At 37.8% G+C, this 18262-nt stretch overlaps 1 protein-coding gene across 14 annotated transcripts in view; it reads left to right on the top strand.

Moving 5' to 3' along the window:
* Positions 1-18262, top strand: part of inpp4a (inositol polyphosphate-4-phosphatase type I A) — a 114135-nt gene that overhangs the window by 44615 nt on the left and 51258 nt on the right. For 13 of the 14 annotated variants that reach the window (XM_062977267.1, XM_062977266.1, XM_062977270.1 and 10 more), the window contains exons 2-9: positions 2429-2493; positions 5094-5312; positions 7321-7365; positions 9473-9591; positions 9678-9794; positions 10635-10714; positions 14943-15054; positions 17894-17984. In XM_062977267.1, the coding sequence (XP_062833337.1) occupies positions 5207-5312; positions 7321-7365; positions 9473-9591; positions 9678-9794; positions 10635-10714; positions 14943-15054; positions 17894-17984 (670 nt within the window). In that variant the 5' untranslated portion in view covers positions 2429-2493; positions 5094-5206. Of the gene's footprint in view, positions 1-2428; positions 2494-5093; positions 5313-6299; positions 6402-7320; positions 7366-9472; positions 9592-9677; positions 9795-10634; positions 10715-14942; positions 15055-17893; positions 17985-18262 lie in introns of those variants that run through there. The other variant, XM_062977273.1, reaches the window with a different exon arrangement.

The raw sequence follows: 18262 nt of genomic DNA, 5'->3' as shown, positions 1-18262 counted from the left end.
AGGCTAGACATTTGCTGTGAATATATATATATATATATATATATATATAGAGAGAGAGAGAGAGAGAGAGAGAGAGAGTCTCCATCTCCAAAGCATGCTGAATCACTAGTCAGCGTATGATAGCTTTCAGTTTAGTACTTTCAAATTTAATTTGGATTGATTTTAGATTATAGTCCAGCCTCCAAATGGGTTTCTTGAAACTAATTAATTTCAGACAGGGGTCAAAAACCATGTCTCCAGCGACAGACATTCATTAGAGAGGAGGACATTGTGCAGTGATATGAGACATTTGTGCAATATTGCTACAACAGGACCAGTTAACTTTAGCTTAAATGCTTCTATAATGTAAGCTGTTTCTGACAATCTGACAAAAGATAGTCTTATTTGGGATAAGAATATCTACACATAGGTATAACCAATGGACTCAGGTCAGTCTTTTCAACATCATCTTGCCACCAAGTAAATTCGGAATGGTGAGTTGCTGAGTTTAGCAAACTTGAAAGATATTTAATGAAGCTACAATAATTATCTGACCAGTACACAGAAAATGTGTGGAGAATGGATGGACAGTTGGATCCTAATATTGAGATGAGATCCCACCGCCAATTATAAAGCCTTTAAGAAATCTCATCATTGAGGACTGTTGATTTTAGATAAGATTTACACTTCTTGATTTAAGAATTCCATATTTTAATATAGCTGCTAGTGATGCCAGAAATTTGGAGTTTTTCTAAGTCCCGTGATTACTGACTTCACTACCAACTTCACTAACTGCAGATGTTTCGAGTCAGGAATTGGGAACCAGGAATCTCACCAGGTTGAAGGCAAATGACAGAAACTTTATTTATTGCACAAAAGGGACATTCATACAGCAATGGATGCTCAAAGGGTACAAATGTAAATCATAAGCAGATATTTTTATACGCAAGAATTCTCATGCACTAACATTGCTACATTTTGAAACTCCTTCCCTTTCCGCTGATTGGCCAGCGCCGAGAAGCCAGCCAGCATTCTCCTGCCCTCTGATTGGTCAGGAGGCAGGTCCAAGCTTGTGTGCACTCTGATTGGAGCAGGCGGTGGTGAGATAAGCCAGGGATCTCCTCCCAGATGGGCAGGGAGGCCCCGGGGTTTCCAGTGGGCTGGCTGAGGCAGTCTTGGGGATGGAGAGGTCCTAGGGGGCCAACCCAACCCCATGGTGTGTACAATGGAATGCTGTAGACAAAAGTCCAAAAGATGATTTGACAGGGTTATGCAGATACTGGATCCTGCTGGAGAAAACCGTGGGAGTTGTTGTTCCAGACATATTCCTATGCTAGGAAGACAAAGAAAGAGTTCCAAAGATGTCTATTGCTGATGGGGTGGCACTCAAAGTTTTATCCTAGACTTTTGTTCTGTGTTAGCTGAGATCCCCAAAGGAGAAGTTCTGGGCAGTGGGCAGATGGACTCCTGCTGAGATCCAGGAAGATCCTTTGTTTCATCTCTGGTTCCCACACAGGGTGTGCTGTTGAGTTATTCAATCTGGAATTGCTCAAAAGAGGTTACTGAAACTCATAGGTTTATGTACAGTTGCCTTCATTTTATAGAGTTCAATAATGATAAAATATAAAAGAAGTCGTGTGGTGTCTTAGGTATAGGCTTATAGTGGGGAGAGGGGGTTAAGAGAGGGAGTCTTCACATTGCTAAGCACAAGGTGGGAAAGTTTATTTGCCTTGTCTGTTTATATTTTATCCCCTCCACACGTGCACATATTTTTAGTGGAACAAGGCCACAGAACTGAGATATTTTTTCTTCCTATGACATAAAACAAAGTGGGTTACATACACACATAGATATGCACAGCTTTCTTTCTGTTTTTATTTCTAGCAGCAACTCAGGATTTCATAGGATGAAACTATGGTAGTTAAACTAGAATCATAGTATTATAATTGTGCTGATTCAAAGAGCTCCTGGGCATCTTAGAAACTTTATCAGAGTTTTTAATATTATTATAAATATCTTTGTTTGGTAATGTCTCATTGCAGCTAAACAACATCTAAAACTTTTAATAGAGGGTATAGAAGTGTTTTTGAAGAGTTAGTTCTAGAAAAGGAATTAACAACTCTTATTCTCATCAAGCTTACAGCTTTTTTTCTACCTTCTCATACTACTCACCAAGGAATAATTTGATGTAATTCCTCCTACACATAACATTCATTGTTTTTTATGGCTGTTTGGTGCTGGTTCTAAAAAGGAAAGGCTGTACGGCTGACAAAATTCTAAACAGGTTATGGTTGAATCTCTTTGAATTTCTTCTTGCAGACCTAAAGCTATTGCAATAGTTGGATTCACAGGCATGAAATGGAACACTAAATAGAAGTATTCAAAATCAATATCAATTTTAGGGCTGCTGTTGGATCAATTGAACCTTTGTATACTTCTTTTTTTCCAGATGGGAAAATACCTCCTTTAAGAGATGCAATACCATAATCTCACACAAGAGGATAATAGTCTCCTGTAAGTACGAAAGTGCTTTGAATAAAACATCAAACAGACTATGAAAATTTGCATTCAGTTGTGATTTACAGTTTGAATGGATGCATAGCTCGGTGATCCTGGGCAATTTATTTAGTTTGATACTTTTATTATTATTGGTTTTAATTTTCAACTTCATGATTTTCTGGTTAGAGTTATAGTGCTTAATTTTATTGCTTTCATTTTTGTGCCCTGTGCTGTGCCCTGCATTGTTGCATGCTGTTGAGTTATTCAAGCCTTTCTTTAACTCTGACATGGCTTGGATGCTCCTTAGATTTTTTTTTTAATCATGTCAGACGCAACTTGAAAACATACTGCAAGTTGCTTCTGGTGTGAGAGAATTGGCCTTCAACAGAGACGTTGCCCAGGGGATGCCCGGATGTGTTACTGGGCGACTTCTCTCATGTCCCCGCAAACTAGACCTGACAGGTGGAAGCTCACCTCATCTTGCGGATTCGAACTGGAAACCTTCAGGTCAGCAACTCAGCATTCAGGTCAGCAGTTCATAAGGGTTTAACCCATTGTGCCACTGTGGCTTAGATGGACACGGAGTACAGCAGATAATTTTGCATGCACAGAAACTCAACTCAATTCATTCCCTACCTGAACACTTGTGCAAAAAGAGCTCTTTTGAGTGTGGCTGGGAGAAAGCCATTTTGAATGAGTGGAAGGCAGCTGTCAGAAAAAGACCTGTTCATTTCCCATCTAGGGATTGGAATAGGCTATTGGCAGCCCTATCCCCATTGCTAATGCCAAATTTTGTTTTTGCTGCAGTACTCCTCCGTGTGTTATTTTTCGATTACAGCAAGACTCACCCTCCTCACATAGCTTCTTTACAAGTGGTATCACACTTGCAAGAGGCTTCTAGAGACTACTTGTAAACAAGGTGTGTAGGTAGGATGCATCTTATTTTAAAAAAAGCAATGCAGAGTATTGCATAGCAGGGATAGGGACCTGCAAGGCAAACGTGGGGTGTATTTTGTCAATCTCTTGTCTACAATACCCCACCCCCCAAAACAGCATCAGATTAAAAGATCAGGCACATAGACAGACATGGAGATATTTCAGTCCATGAGTCACAACTGGCTTTATTTAGATATCACAAGAATTACTCTTAGTCACCCTTGGGCTTAGATTTCTTTTTCATTTAACTAAACTGCATTTTAGTTAAATGTCATGGCACCTGAATGTGTAAACATAGATTATGTGAAATAAGCCACCTTCTTCAAAGCGTAACCTGATAAAGCTGGCATCTTCATAGCTATGTTTACATGTTAACTAACCTAACCAATCATAAGCTTATTTTTGAGTTCACATAGCATGGCACCCTATGGTTAATATAAAATGTAAGTGTACACAACATGGAGTGGCCATCCTGGAAGAGAGTAGCTGATGGGAGAAAGGACTGGAAAAATGAAACATGCCGAATTCTTTCTGTATAACAACAAATCATAGTTTAGATTAGAGCTTGCCAAACTGTGTGTTGCGACACATTATTGTGTTGACTGCAGTGGGTAGGTATGTCACACAAATGTAACAAGAAACCTCTGAATCTATGTGAGATAAGCAATGCATTTATATTTTAAAAAATATAAATGCAAAGTTTTCATGAGATATGTTGTGTCCTATACATTTTGTTACAGCTTATGTGTGTGTCCTTATCCAGTTTGCTAGTAAAACTGAATTAATGTTTCATGAAATGATGCATGTCTAAAAGGTGTGTCACCAACATGAATTGTCTGGAAAGCTCTGGTTTGGATTATATCCAATGTGTAAAATGCCATTTGTTTTCTTGCATCGTTTTATGGTAGCAGATGCAGATTTAGTGACACAAACTTTAATTTTAATTTTCATATCAAATAGATTTTCTTCACTGATTTAAGGTCAATTTCTGGTTATGTCAGCGTAAGGTCATATGAACAACAGATCAGCTTTAATACATTGTTTACATTGTTTTAAGTTATATTATATGTTTTACACTTTTAGCTATATTTAACTACCAGTATATGCTCTACACTGCCATCTTGGGTACTATAGTGGGAGAAAGTCAGGATATAAATGATAAAGGAATAAATAAATATTGCTCTTACTGTTCTATGTCACTCTGAAATCTTATGGTTTAAGGACGTGGTTCTCAACCTGTGGGTCCCCAAATATTTTGGCCTTCAACTCCCAGGAATCCTAACAGCTGGTAAACTGGCTGGGATTTCTGGGAGTTGTAGGCCAAAACCCCTGGGGACCCACAGGTTGAGAACCACTGGTTTAAGGTGAAATATAAGTATTTAAATTTCATACCAAACCATAAGATTACAGTGTAATGTATATGTGATCTTGTGCGCATGTATGTGATGCAGCAGCTTTAATATGTTATGTTCATTTATCTTCGCCATAGAGATTGTGTAGATACACACTGAAGTCAGTATTATGCTAAAATTGATTTTAAATACTGTTTTTCCATCATGTGCTGTCAATAAATTCTTCTTAATGATACTTTTAAACTCCTTGTAAAGCATGCATTCAAAGTAGCATGTCATGCAACCTAATTTAGATTCTTTGTGTATGTTATTGTTTTCATGCCATAGCATGCTAATATTATAAGGGCTGCAAGTGAAGACAACACGCTGCTGCATTTTGACCCTTCTTGAAGATATTGCTGTGGTCAGATAGTGAAAAGAGGTTTCTGCTCCATGACAACATGTCATTAAGAGATCTCAGCCCTCGGCATGGTGCAAAATCCCGCAGTATGCAGAGAGCTTCAACGATCGATGTTGCCTCTGACATGATAGGTTTGTCTCTGACAGGTGACTATCCTTTTCTCTCTCTCTCTGTTCTCACACTTGTAATATATCTTTCATGAATCTTGTTTTAGTGTTTGAATTTTGAGTCTCTTCCCCAGATGATGGTGATGAAAAGATAGTTTGGAAACACATACACACAGTCTGATATGTATCTCTCCTATCCCAAAGCTATGATCAACAGACAAGATAGCAGGACAGCGTGGAGGAGAGTAGGCAGAACGTAAGGGACAACATTCCACATTGCGTGGAATAAGCATAAAAAGACCCATATACTGTGTCTTTTTGTAATTACAAATTCTTGTACCTTATATCTAATTAAGAAGTCTTGCATTTTTGTCACTTATTAGTGCCTTACAGATTTAAAATTAATAAATTCAGACCAGAAATTGAAGATGATACAAACTGGTCTCCACTGGGAACTACTCTGTGTGTGACTAAATGCTTGAAAATACCCATTGGAACTTTTAAAAAAGCATTTTTCTCCTTAAGCAAGATTTTTCTTCTCATACATTAAAAAAGGTTGTAAATGTTTATGTGTGTAATGGGGAAAGGTGTTTACTATTTAAGATACTTCTGTCTGGAATCTGTTGGGGATTCATGGTTCTTTGCATCCTGTCTTATATGCTTTAGTTTATTCTTTTTTTCTTTCTGAAAGCAAAACAAATCTGCATTTACATTTTAATATGGAAAAAATCTTACATTTTTACATTGCTTCTCCTCCCTTTCAAAGCAAGGCTCACCCAACCCTTCTCTTCATTGTGAATGTAAATGTAAAAATGTAAGATTTTTTTTCCTACTCCAGAGATAGATTAAGACGATGGGGCAAAACTCCTGGACCAACAGCAGTGAAGGGAAGGGTTGGGCAAGCCTTGCTCAAGGAATGCTTTCAAAGGAATGGAAGCACAGTAGTTAAGCTGGAATAATGGTACAGTAATTATCTATTGCACATTTATGTATTTATTTTATTTATATACCACTCTTTTCCCCCAGGGGGACCCAGAGCGGTCTTACACAATGGCAGAATTAAATGCCACATATAATACAACATGTAGTATTGGGACCAGTCTTCACTCCCACACTTGCTTGGCTATGGTGGGTATTCAGGACAATAACCAGTTCCGTGTTGCTCTCCCTCTTTCTCTCTTGGCAAACATGTGAGCAGGGCTGCTGGAGAAAGCACTGTCACTCCCATCCTCTGCCCACTCAACCTCCTTCCATGGCTGGGTGGGTGCGAGCAGATATAGGTGTGAGTTGTGCACACTGTTTATGAGTGGGAAGGGCTCCAGGATTGTGTTTGTGTGAGTCAGTGAATACAAAATGTGTCCATGGAGAAAATGTGCTTGTTTGAAAACGGATCGTTGGGAAAATGGTGGTAAATGAGAAATATGAAGTGTTTATGAAGCATGCAAATGACAGCATTTAATCTGCAGTCTTCTTGAAAACAGAAGCCCACTCTAGGAAAGGTATTACTTTTAGTAGGACCACATCTATGATGAGGTAGAAGAAATGGCTCCTTCATGGATGTAAATGTTCCTGCGTGAACCATTGGATTTGCCTGTTAGTTTGCTAGGGCTGATTCTTGCATACTAAATAACAGCTATGGATGCAAGCTAGAGACTATGCGTGTGTGCGAGAGAGAGAGAGAGGCCCTTTCCACACAGCTGAATAAAATCCCACATTATCTGCTTTGAACTGGAATATATGGCAGTGTAGACTCAGATAGCCCAGTTCAAAGCAGATATTGTGGGTTATTCTGCCTTGATATTCTTGGTTATATGACTGCATGGAAGGAGAGAGAGAGAGAGAGAGAGAGAGAGAGAGAGAGAGAGAGAGAGAGAGAGAGAGAGAGAGAGAAGGGGGGGAGAGAGAGAGAGAGAGGGAGGGAGAGCATTAACTATTAGACCTACTATGCCTTAAGAAAAATAAAAAACTCCTTGGGATGCCAGTATATAAGCTCTGCAACTACATAAGAGTCTATAATTGATCTTCTACTAATTGCTTTTCTTTGTAGGAAATATCCAGGATCCCGATGAGCCAATCTTAGAATTCAGTTTAGGTAAGTACTTCTCTGTGTGTGTGAGAAAAAGAGAATGGGAGAGAGAAAGAGAGAAATGTGCAGCTAGCCCTCCACATTTACAGGTTTAACTTTTCTGGATTTGATTAAACAGTCTTTCTAGGAATTTCTGGGTGCTCCAGTACAACTGTATGGTCAGCCTCTGGTGGATGTGGACTATAGCATCATGCTGGTAACCTAGAGAGACCATATTAGTCAACCTCTGGCCAAAATTGACCATAGGGTTGCACTGAAGAACCTAGAGATGCATAAAGAGTTGTTATTTCTAAGTTTTTAAAAATTGTGTTTTTGAGTCCCCTTCGGGATGAGATAGAGTGAGGTAAAAATACAGTAAATAAATAAAAATAAAATTATTCATGTTTTTCACTTTTTCAAGGGTGCTTCACCGCTAAGCCTAGCAAATGTGTAGGATTGACTGTATATTTTGCAAACATTGTATTTGTATAGGCTGATATTCACAATCACAATGTTGTCCTGTATGACATGTGACTTGTTAAATGAAGTGTCAAGAAAGTGGAGAATATAGAGGAGAAACCTTCAGGAAGGATGGGGCCTGTGTTGTTGGCCTCCTATGATCCCAACTCCCATGACTCACTACCACTGACTCCACTGACTAGGGCTAATGGGAGATGCTGTCGAAAACAGTTTTCATTTCTGTGCAAAATAGCAAATAATAATAATAAATAATAAGTTCATTTATATCCTGCCTCCATCTACCCCGAAGGAGACTCGGGGCAGCTCACAGAAAAATGCATGTTGGTATTGTAAAAAATATGACAGTTCTTCCTTCTCTTCGTGTAATCATATCTAGTATAAGCCCTTATTTTTAAAATTGTAAAGTATCCGCTTATCTTTTAACTCTTTGAAAAAGGTTTTATTCTAATATTTATATCTTTCTAATGACAGAAGTAATAAGAAGTAACCATACAAGTTGATATACTGACAAAATAAAAAAAAACAATAAGAATACAAACAGAGGGACAGATACTAAAATAAAAACAGAGCTGTTGAAAAATGAGCCAATTCCTAATTATATCCTCACCAATGAAGTCCTCTTCTTCAGGGTTAGCACCCTTCAGTGACTAAAGTTCATTGCTCTTGCTCTGGCAATTTGTGTTTGCTGTCACCTGAAAATGCATACTGTATTGCCACTTATTTATTTATTTACTGTACAGTAGAGTCTCACTTATCCAACATAAACGGGCTGGCAGAATGTTGGATAAGCGAATATGTTGGATAATAAGGAGGCATTAAGGAAAAGCCTATTAAACATCAAATTAGGTTATGATTTTACAAATGAAGCACCAAAACATCATGTTAGACACCAAATTTGGCAGAAAAAGTAGTTCAATACGCAGTAATGCTATGTAGTAATTACTGTATTTATTAATTTAGCACCAAAATATCACGATATATTGAAAACATTGACTACAAAAATGAGTTGGATAATCCAGAACGTTGGATAAGCGAGTGTCTGACTAAGTGAGAATCTACTGTATTTATATACCGCTTTTCTCACCCCTGGTGGGACTCAAAGCAGTTTACAACATATCAGTGGCAAAATTCAATGCCGAACATACATGTGAAAGCCAAATAATAATATCAAACAATAACATAGAACTATAAGTTAAAATCACTAAAACCATTAAGCATAAAGCATAACCAACATTTAAACATTAGGATATAGCATTAGGACATAGCATAGCACTTCTTTCCTTTCCTTCTAATCTTTAGTCATTCCAAATTGTAGCAAAAAAATAAAGAGCACATAACAGCATTTGGCCTCATTATTTCATTTCTACCTTTGTGAGTCACATTCCAACTCGCTTGTTTTTTCACTGTTGGTTTTAGACAGGAAACAGTCTTTTGTTGCCTAGGTGTTTTTCTACAAGGTGCCACAAAAAGTGCTAATGGTGTGAAATGATCATCATCAAGTTTCAATGTTGTATGTTGTTTCAATGTTGTCAGTGAGGTAGGAACAAAGGAGAAAAGTGAGAAACATGCAGAGTTTTCTCCTTTTATTCTTGGCATATTGTATTTGTGTGACAGTGCCTTGATATGGAAAAATGACCCAGCTTATTTTCTACAGCTTGCAGTGAGCTGCTTACTCCATCGCTAGATAGGAAGCCAAATAGTTTTGTAGCAGTGAGCGTAACTACACCTCCTCAGGCCTTTTGGACAAAGCATGCACAGACAGAAATTATCGAGGTAAGCAATGCCATGTTTGCTGGTGCTTAATTTTAACTGATACCACGGTATCCCTCCTAACTTTTTCATTTCTTTTTTTATTGTAGGGAACAAGCAATCCCATCTTTCTCAGCAGTATTGCCTTTTTTCAAGACTCTCTTATTAATCAGATGACGCAAATAAAACTTTCTGTATATGATGTTAAAGATAGATCTCAGGGAACTGTAAGTCCTGCTTTGCAAATGCCCTCTCTGTTGTTTATATGACTGTAAGCATTTGAATAATAATTTTGCCCTCCCAGTTTCTAATTTCCTTTTGCTACAAAATAAGTCCAGAGTACTTCCAACATTATTTTCTGAAGTGAATCTAAAACAGGGTATTTAAAAATCTCACATATAATGCCAAACCATAGTTTCAAAAGCATAACTTATTTGGTGTGATATTTTAATTGTCAAGGTATCCTTTATGGCTGGCCAGCGAAGCAGAAAAGAAACCATGGTTTGGAGTCACAGTCATTGCTCTGCCTTCAAGAGACTGTTGAATCTTGTTTGCAGGAGACAACTTTTGGCTAAATCAAGTTCTTGGTCCCAAGTATTATATTGGATCAGTATTCACTTAACAGATCTCATTTATTCAGTGATTCTGCTTTTGCTGTGACTAATAATTGGAATTAGTCTATAGGAATAGCTGGAGCTACACATGGACTGTAGTAAAGTGTTCTGGGGAGAGGTATTGATACAGTGGGGGTATTTCTATGCGGTTTCACACATGGGGCAACTATTCTTAAAAATCGTGCATATTTTTTAAATGGCGGGTTAGAATGCTTTGGGATCCAGATGCAGTGTTTGTCTGCCTGGGTTATGTAGGAGGGAAAAGCAAAATGGAAGCAGAGAGGCAGCTGTAAACCACAGTTTATCCTTATGATATGGGGGTTGAAACAACTTGGCTAGCACATTTTGCCATGACCCATGAGGATGTGGGTTTTGTATGTCATACTGAAGTCACCGAGATGGCTTTTCTATACTAAAAATACCTCCAGCATTAATTATATTTGTTTTTTTCAGATGTATTTATTGGGTTCTGTGATGTTTACTGTAAAAGATTTACTGAAGGAAAGACACCATAGGCTGCATTTAACACTAAGGTTTGTGGTTAGTTTTATTCCATTTGAATAGTGTTTGGGATCCAACATCTCTCCTTATTGTAGAAAATTCTCTGCTTATTGTAGATTGTTTAACCACACTGATTACGCTGGCTAAAACATATTTTGGTGCCTCAAATGTTAGACCTGTTTCTGGGTATGTTTGACCTGCTGATTCCAAAAATTGCACCAGTTACCTTCTATCAGCTGTAAATTTTGAAATACAGAACATATGCCATCTATCAGTCTCCATCTTTTCACCCATAGAAAACCATAATAATCATATCTAAGAAACTAAAGCTGTTTCAGTCTATCCAGTATAATTTTCTAAATCAGTGCCCCAGATAACGCCAGGAACAGACCTAAAAACCAAGACACCAATTTTTTTTGTTGGACTGTGTAATTAATTCTGTTTAAATGTGGATCTGATCTAGATCAGATAGCACCTTTAAGCTACTGGTATGTCTTTTCTGTGCCACATGCTTACAAGGGCACAGTTGTGAATAATGCCCAATGTTAACTGTATAGATAATTCACAACATTTGGACCTCAGTCCACTCACTATTTATGGAACTCAGATGGGTAGTGGGGTCAGAAGCAGATAAAATGTAGCAGTTTCATATAGTCATTAGAATCAACCCTTATAACTTTTTGGACTAGAGATGACAGAATCCCCCATTAGTAGTGTCAGCGGCCATGTTTGGTTGGGGATTTTGGGAACTGCAGTCAAAAAAAGCAACTTTTCCAAGTTCTGATTAGAAAAGTGTTCAAGGCTTGGAATGGAAGGTGAATAGGAAACTTCTCGCCATTCAATTTTTAAAAAATCTTTGCTGTCTAGTCTATATATATAAATGAGTGATGGCATCAGGGCAACCCACAAAACAACAAAACTACAGGCCGCCCAACCTCGAAATTTGACAACACAACCCATCATCCACGGCTCCAGTAAGATACAACAAAAAGAAAAGAAAAATAAAGTCCTAATTAGAGGGAGAGCAATAATTGTTTTTATCCAATTGCTGCCAGTTTAGAGGGCTAATCTCTGCCCACTTCGTCTCCTAGAAACCAATTCAGCCAAGGGACAGCCAGGGTTCAGTTAGGGGACAGACAGTTTTAGGCCTCACTTAGGTCTCTTCCACAGATTATTTAATTTGCACTGGATTATATGGCAGTGTAGACTCAAGGCCCTTCCACACAGCTATATAACCCATTTATAATCTTATATTATCTGATTTCCACTGGATTATCTTGAGTCCACACTACCATATAATCCACTTCAGTGTGCCTTTTATACAGCTGTGAAGAATATAAGATTATCAATATGCAGTAGAGTCTCATCCAACATAAACAGGCCGGCAGGATAAGTGAATATGTTGGATAATAAGAAGGGATTTAGGAAAAGCCAATTAAACATCAAATTAGGTAATCGTTATACAAATTAAGCATCAAAACATTATATTATACAACAAATTTGACAGAAAAAGTAGTTCAATGCTCAGTAATGCTATGTTGTTATTACAGTAGAGTCTCACTTATCCAACACTCGCTTATCCAATGTTCTGGATTATCCAACACATTTTTGTAGTCAATGTTTTCAATATATTGTGATATTTTGGTGCTAAATTCATAAATACAGTAATTACTACATAGCATTATGTAGTAATGTAGTTTATGTTGGATAAGTGAGACTCTACTGTACTGTATTTACAAATTTACCACTAAAATATCACAATGAATTTAAAACACTGACTATAAAAACATTGCTTATGAAAAGGCAGACTGCGTTGGATAATCCAGAACATTGTATAAGCGAATGTTGGATAAGTGAGATTCTACTTTAATATGAAATAATTACTGGGATAGAATAATGCAGAACAATATAATCTCTAAAACCAGGACAGTAAATAAAGACCAACAGTCTGAAAGCAGGAAAATTGGAAATTCCACAAAGGAAACAATCAGGGCCAGCTAACATCTCCCAAGAAAGGATTATTCCAGAAAGGAAGCTGAGAAGGGAGTGAAGCACTGCGTATTACCAAAGTCATTATTATTACTACTACTACTACTATTATTATTATTGTGTTGCGGTCAACTGTGAAAATGAATACAAGCTGGTTCCAAGTATTCAAAAACACTAAAATCAGAATATATAAAAATTAATGTGGTATAATAAAACAGAACAATACAATCTCTAAAATCAGAACACTAAATAAAGAACAACACTCTGAAAACGGGAATTCCACACAGGAAACAATCAGGGCCAGCTAACACCTCCCAACAAAATATTCCCATCATCAAAGTCTGGCAAATCCTCTGTTTTCTCAGGGCCACAGACAGTAGAAACACATAAAATATCACAAAGAACACTACTCTGAAAACAAGGGAATTCCAGACAGGAAACAATCAGGGCCAGCTAACACCTCCCAACAAAAAAATTACTCAGGGAGGAAACAGCCAGGCTTTAAAGCTGCAAGGCCATTACATCCTAATCATTTTTCCTAATTGCAGCATTCATACTTGCCTCCAACAGACAAAAAAAAACAATCAGAAATATTGTATATTCACAACCTTTAGGAAATAATATCCCCTGATGGCGCAGCGTGTTAAAGCGCTGAGCTGCTGAACTTCTGGACCGAAAGGCCGCAAGTTTGAATTGGGGGAGCGGAGAGAGCCCCCACTGTTAGCCCCAGCTTCTGCCAACCCAGAAGTTCAAAAACATGCAAATGTGAGTGCATCAATAGGTACTGCTCCGGCGGGAAGGTAACGCTGCTCCATGCAGTCATCCCACATGACCTTGGAGGAGTCTACGGACAACGCCGGCTCTTCGGCTTAGAAATGGAGATGAGCACCAATCCCCAAAGTCGGACACGACTGGACTTAATGTCAGGGGAAAACCTTTACCCTTTACCTTAACTACCACCAATTCCTCAATACTTTATTTCCCATACCACCAGACTTAGCCACAGCAACGCGTGGCCGGGCACAGCTAGTATTATATATAGTATCTTTAGAGCTATTTCTCCTGCTCTATAACTTCCTTCTACATAGCTGTATGTGATCCACAGCTGCATTTCAAAATCAAATATGCTTTTGTTGCCCCCTATGGTGTGTCCCACTTAGAAATGAAAATCCACCTCAGGACATATTCTGAAAAATAGCCTGGGATTAGCCCAGTGGCACAATGAGTTAAACCCTTGTGCTGGCAGGACTGATGACTTGAAGATTGGGTTGTTGACCTGAAGGTTGCTGGTTCAAATCCAACCCTCTATCAGCTCCAGCTCCATGCGAGGACATGAGAAAAGCCTCCCACAAGGACAGTAAAAACATCAAAAACATCCAGGCATCCTCTGAGCAATGTCCTTGCAGATGGCCAATTCTCTCATACCAGAAGCAAGTTGCAGTTTCTCAAGTCACTCCTGACACACACAAAAAAGTATTTTTGAAATAAAAATGGTTTGTTTGGCTCTTGGGAGCTCACCAGGGGACTTCAGAGGCCCCAGAAATAGATCCCAGGGGACATATGGAGCTTGAAGTATAATAATTATAATTATTTTATTTCTTACTCGCCTCTTCTCACTTGGCCCATCATAATGTAAAACAACAACAGTTCTAGTACAATAATTTTCCCTCCTCTTCTTGCCTTCAGGGCAAACATAATTTCTCAGTAAGTAAGTAAGTAACTTTATTTTTCTACCCCGCCACCATCTCCCCGCAGGGACTCAGGGTGGCTAACACGGGACAACGGCCCGAAAACAGTAAACAAGTACAACAATTAAAACATATTACAATGAATAAAACACAGTAAAATCACATTATGCAAACAATACATTACATTAAGCATAAAAGCCCATTAAAACATAAAGTAGGTAAAAGTAAAATAAAATAAAAGGAACCACCAGGTTGGTGGAGGGGGATAGCATGGATTCATGTATTTAGACTCCTCCTTTTTGATATGTTTTTGTGGTGCATCCAGTGTTAAATCTCTACCTTCAATATGAATCTTGACTCATTTGTTCAGCTATACAACAGTATTGGATAAAATGTCCTCCACACATTGTTGGACTCCCATCATCCCGATCATGCTGGATAGGGCTATAGTTTGCATATTTATGCAGAATTAAGAGCAGAGGTTACTATCAGCATTGCAATTTGATGCCATACAGTATACTCCGTGTGTAAGAGCAATTGATACAATCACATCAGAATGATAGTAGTAATGCTTGTCTTGCAGATCTGCGGAAAGTATTCGTGTTGGCAACGTTACAGTCATAGGATGGCAAATGGAAGAAAAAACGGACCAAAGACCTCCTGTTACCAGGTCTCCTGATATGATCAATGGAAGGGTGAGTGCAAACTTTTTGCCTTCCTCTCAAGACAATGAAGGACAACAAGGTGGGAGTTATGTGTCCCTTTGGATGTCATTGAACTTTGCTATGATGAATAGCCCTGGTAGCAATTGCAGTTCAAAAGGATCTGGAGGGACACAAGCTTCCTTCTGCTGCTGTTTCTAAAAGATGCAGTCTGCAAACTCCTCAACATCACGTTCTATTTTTTTTCCTTAGGTAAAAACTTTCCTGGATATTTGTGAACTGAGTACCATATATACTCGAGTATAAGCCAATCTGAATATAAGCCGAGGCAGCTAATTTTCCCACAGAAACCTGGGGAATCTTACTGACTTGAGTATAAGATGAGGGTGGGAAATGCAGCAGCTACTGATAAATTTCAAAAATAAAAATAGATACCAATAAAATTATATTAATTGAGGCATCAGTAGTTTAAATGTTTTTGAATATTTACATAAAACTGTAATTTAAGATAAGACTGTCCAAATCTAATTACCTATATACTCGAGTATAAGCAGACCTAAATATAAGCTGACCAGGACCCTCGCTTGAGGGGGGCCTTTTCAACCCTAAAAAGGGCTGAAAAACTCAGCGTATACTCAAGTATATATGGTATTTTCACAAGCCAACAAAATCAAACTTTTTGTAATAATCAGAAATGAGTGTTTCACAGTTTAAATCAATTTTTATGCTGATTTTAAATATGTCTTTATTTTTTTCCCATCACGTCAACTTTTGAAAAGATGACGAATGGTACATTTCAGCGGACTGTTGTAAAGTCTGCACATTTCATATCATATTAGTGTAACACAAACCAACAAGTATTTTTCAGCAGATATAATTTTAGGTCATTCTTATAGAGTTTTTTATGCTGAATTCAGATCTGTTTATTTATGCACTGATATCAATAGAATCTAATTGATGTCATTGTGTAAATGCATTAATTATTTGATTAGCCTCATCACAAAAACTTCATGTGATAGAGAAAAAGTAAACACAGATCTGAATTCAGTGCAAAAAGCTCTATAATAATGACCTAATATTATATCTGATGAAAAATACTTGTTGGCTTGTGTTATAGATATAAGAACCAACAGTTGCTATGCTTACAGTAGTGATGCCATTGTGATCTAGTTGGTTGCTATATCGTGGATTGTTCAATTCATGTGATATGCCCATACAAGCCTTCTACTGTTTGTAGAGGGGACTTGCTTTTGATAAGAGAAGAAGCATATTGTGTGAAGTGGTCCACCGGTTTTTAAATTAGGAAATTCAAATTATCTGTCTCTTTAAGAGACACAATTTTATGGGAAGCAACATAATGCTTATTTTTAAAAGTCAGTTTTGATTTGTGTCTTAATAGTAATCAGTTACATATTTCACTTCCTCTAAACACAGTACAGCATGAATAATAATAGCAATAGTAATTTTATTTCTTACCCTCCTATCCTCATAGCTCAAAGTAGGTTACAACTTAGATAAAAGATATAATCATTATATAAAATACACATATTAAAATGTATTTCTACAAAATACACATATTACAATACACAGAACAATGCTTAAAATATAGTAGACACAAGGCATGAGTTTAAAATTCATGCTTAAAACTGGCTGGGTAGGCCTTCCAGAAGAGATAGGTCTTCAGGTGGGTTTTAAATTCTGAAAGCTGATTTAGCTGCCATATCTCTTTCCGACAATTGAATGTTTTTGTTTATGCTGGAAACCACCCTGAGTCCTCTTGAGGAGATGGAGCAGTATATAAATAAAGTATTATTATTATTACTACTACTATTATTGTTTTGTTGTTGTTGTTGTTGTTGTTATCTCTTCCGGCATGTCGTTCCACAGTTGTGGGGCGGCTGATGAAAAGATCCTCTGGGTAATGGTTAGCAGTTGGGTTGTGGCTGAATGGAGTGGACACCCCCAGGAGGACCTCAGTATTCGGGGCAGAATGTACGGGAGAAGGCAATCCTGTAGGTAACCTGGACCCAAATCATGTAGGGCTTTAAAGGTCAAAACCAACACTTTGTACTACAGCTTTCACCATTGGCGAAAATGGAGCACCACTTCCCCAAATTCACACCTGAGCCTATAATTTGAACCTGAATCTCCTTTTTCTAAATCTAATACTTTAGTTACTACATTACATGGATTTTCAGCGTGTTGTATGTGTGTGTATGTGCCTTCAAATGCCTGTCAATTTCTGGTGACTGTGAATATCATAGGGATTTTTTATGGAAAGAATACCCAAAAGTGGTTTTGCTAGTTTCTCCCCCTGAAATATAATCCAAAGCATCTGGAATTCATTAGTGGTCCCCCATCCAAGTATTGCATTAACCAGGGCTGACTCTGCTTAGTCTTCCAAGATCAGACAGGATATGGTGCCTATGAAAGCTTTTTTCAGGACATCAGAACTGAATTGAAAGACTGGAAATGAGTATGCCCAAATATACTCTAGGGTTTTCTTCATGTTGAAATGTAGATTTCATGTAGTTCATATTTGTTTAAAATGGTCATCTCAAAAGAGGAACATCAGAGCCATACAAGATAATCATTAAATACCATTGCATTTTACACATAGAAATTTACTCATTGTAACAGCAAACGACATAAATCTACATAAATTCAGATTGAATTATACATTTCTTGTGAAATATAAAATATACCTTTGTGTGGCATATTGTATTCCTGCCTGCCTAAAGATAACAGATTTTTTTGAAACTGTTCACATCATTCTTTGGATTAAGTGTCCATTTTCGGTTAGCCAGGAACATATTTTATAAATGGGAGATAATAGAATTCTACTTTGTTTTATTTTTCATATTTTATTCAGACTGTGCTGCCTGTTGATGAAAGTTTAACAGAGTCATTAGGAATCCGATCCAAATACGCTTCATTGAGAAAAGATGCTTTATTAAAGTCTGGTAAGTAGCTGCCTGATCTGATAGTTCTGCATCCTATATCTAAAGAGTTCGCTGAATTGTAGTTCTCTCAGCTTCCAGTTTTCAGGCTGTAGGTGCCATTGCTTATAAAGCCCAAACACCACTCAGTGATCAAAAGGGAACTGTCCACAGGTTTGAAGGAAGCACAAATTACTTCCAAAATACAGAAGAGTGTTTGGGGGGGAGGGGGTGGAATCCTAAAGGATAGAAGAGGGTACCCCCCAAACTAGCCCATTGAGAACTGAGTTTTCTTAATGCCA

This window comes from Anolis carolinensis, chromosome 3 (assembly GCF_035594765.1).
Source record: "Anolis carolinensis isolate JA03-04 chromosome 3, rAnoCar3.1.pri, whole genome shotgun sequence".
Classification (NCBI taxonomy): domain Eukaryota; kingdom Metazoa; phylum Chordata; class Lepidosauria; order Squamata; family Dactyloidae; genus Anolis; species Anolis carolinensis.
The sequence above is the reverse complement of the archived record's forward strand: the minus strand, read 5'-3'. Positions and strand labels throughout refer to the sequence as shown.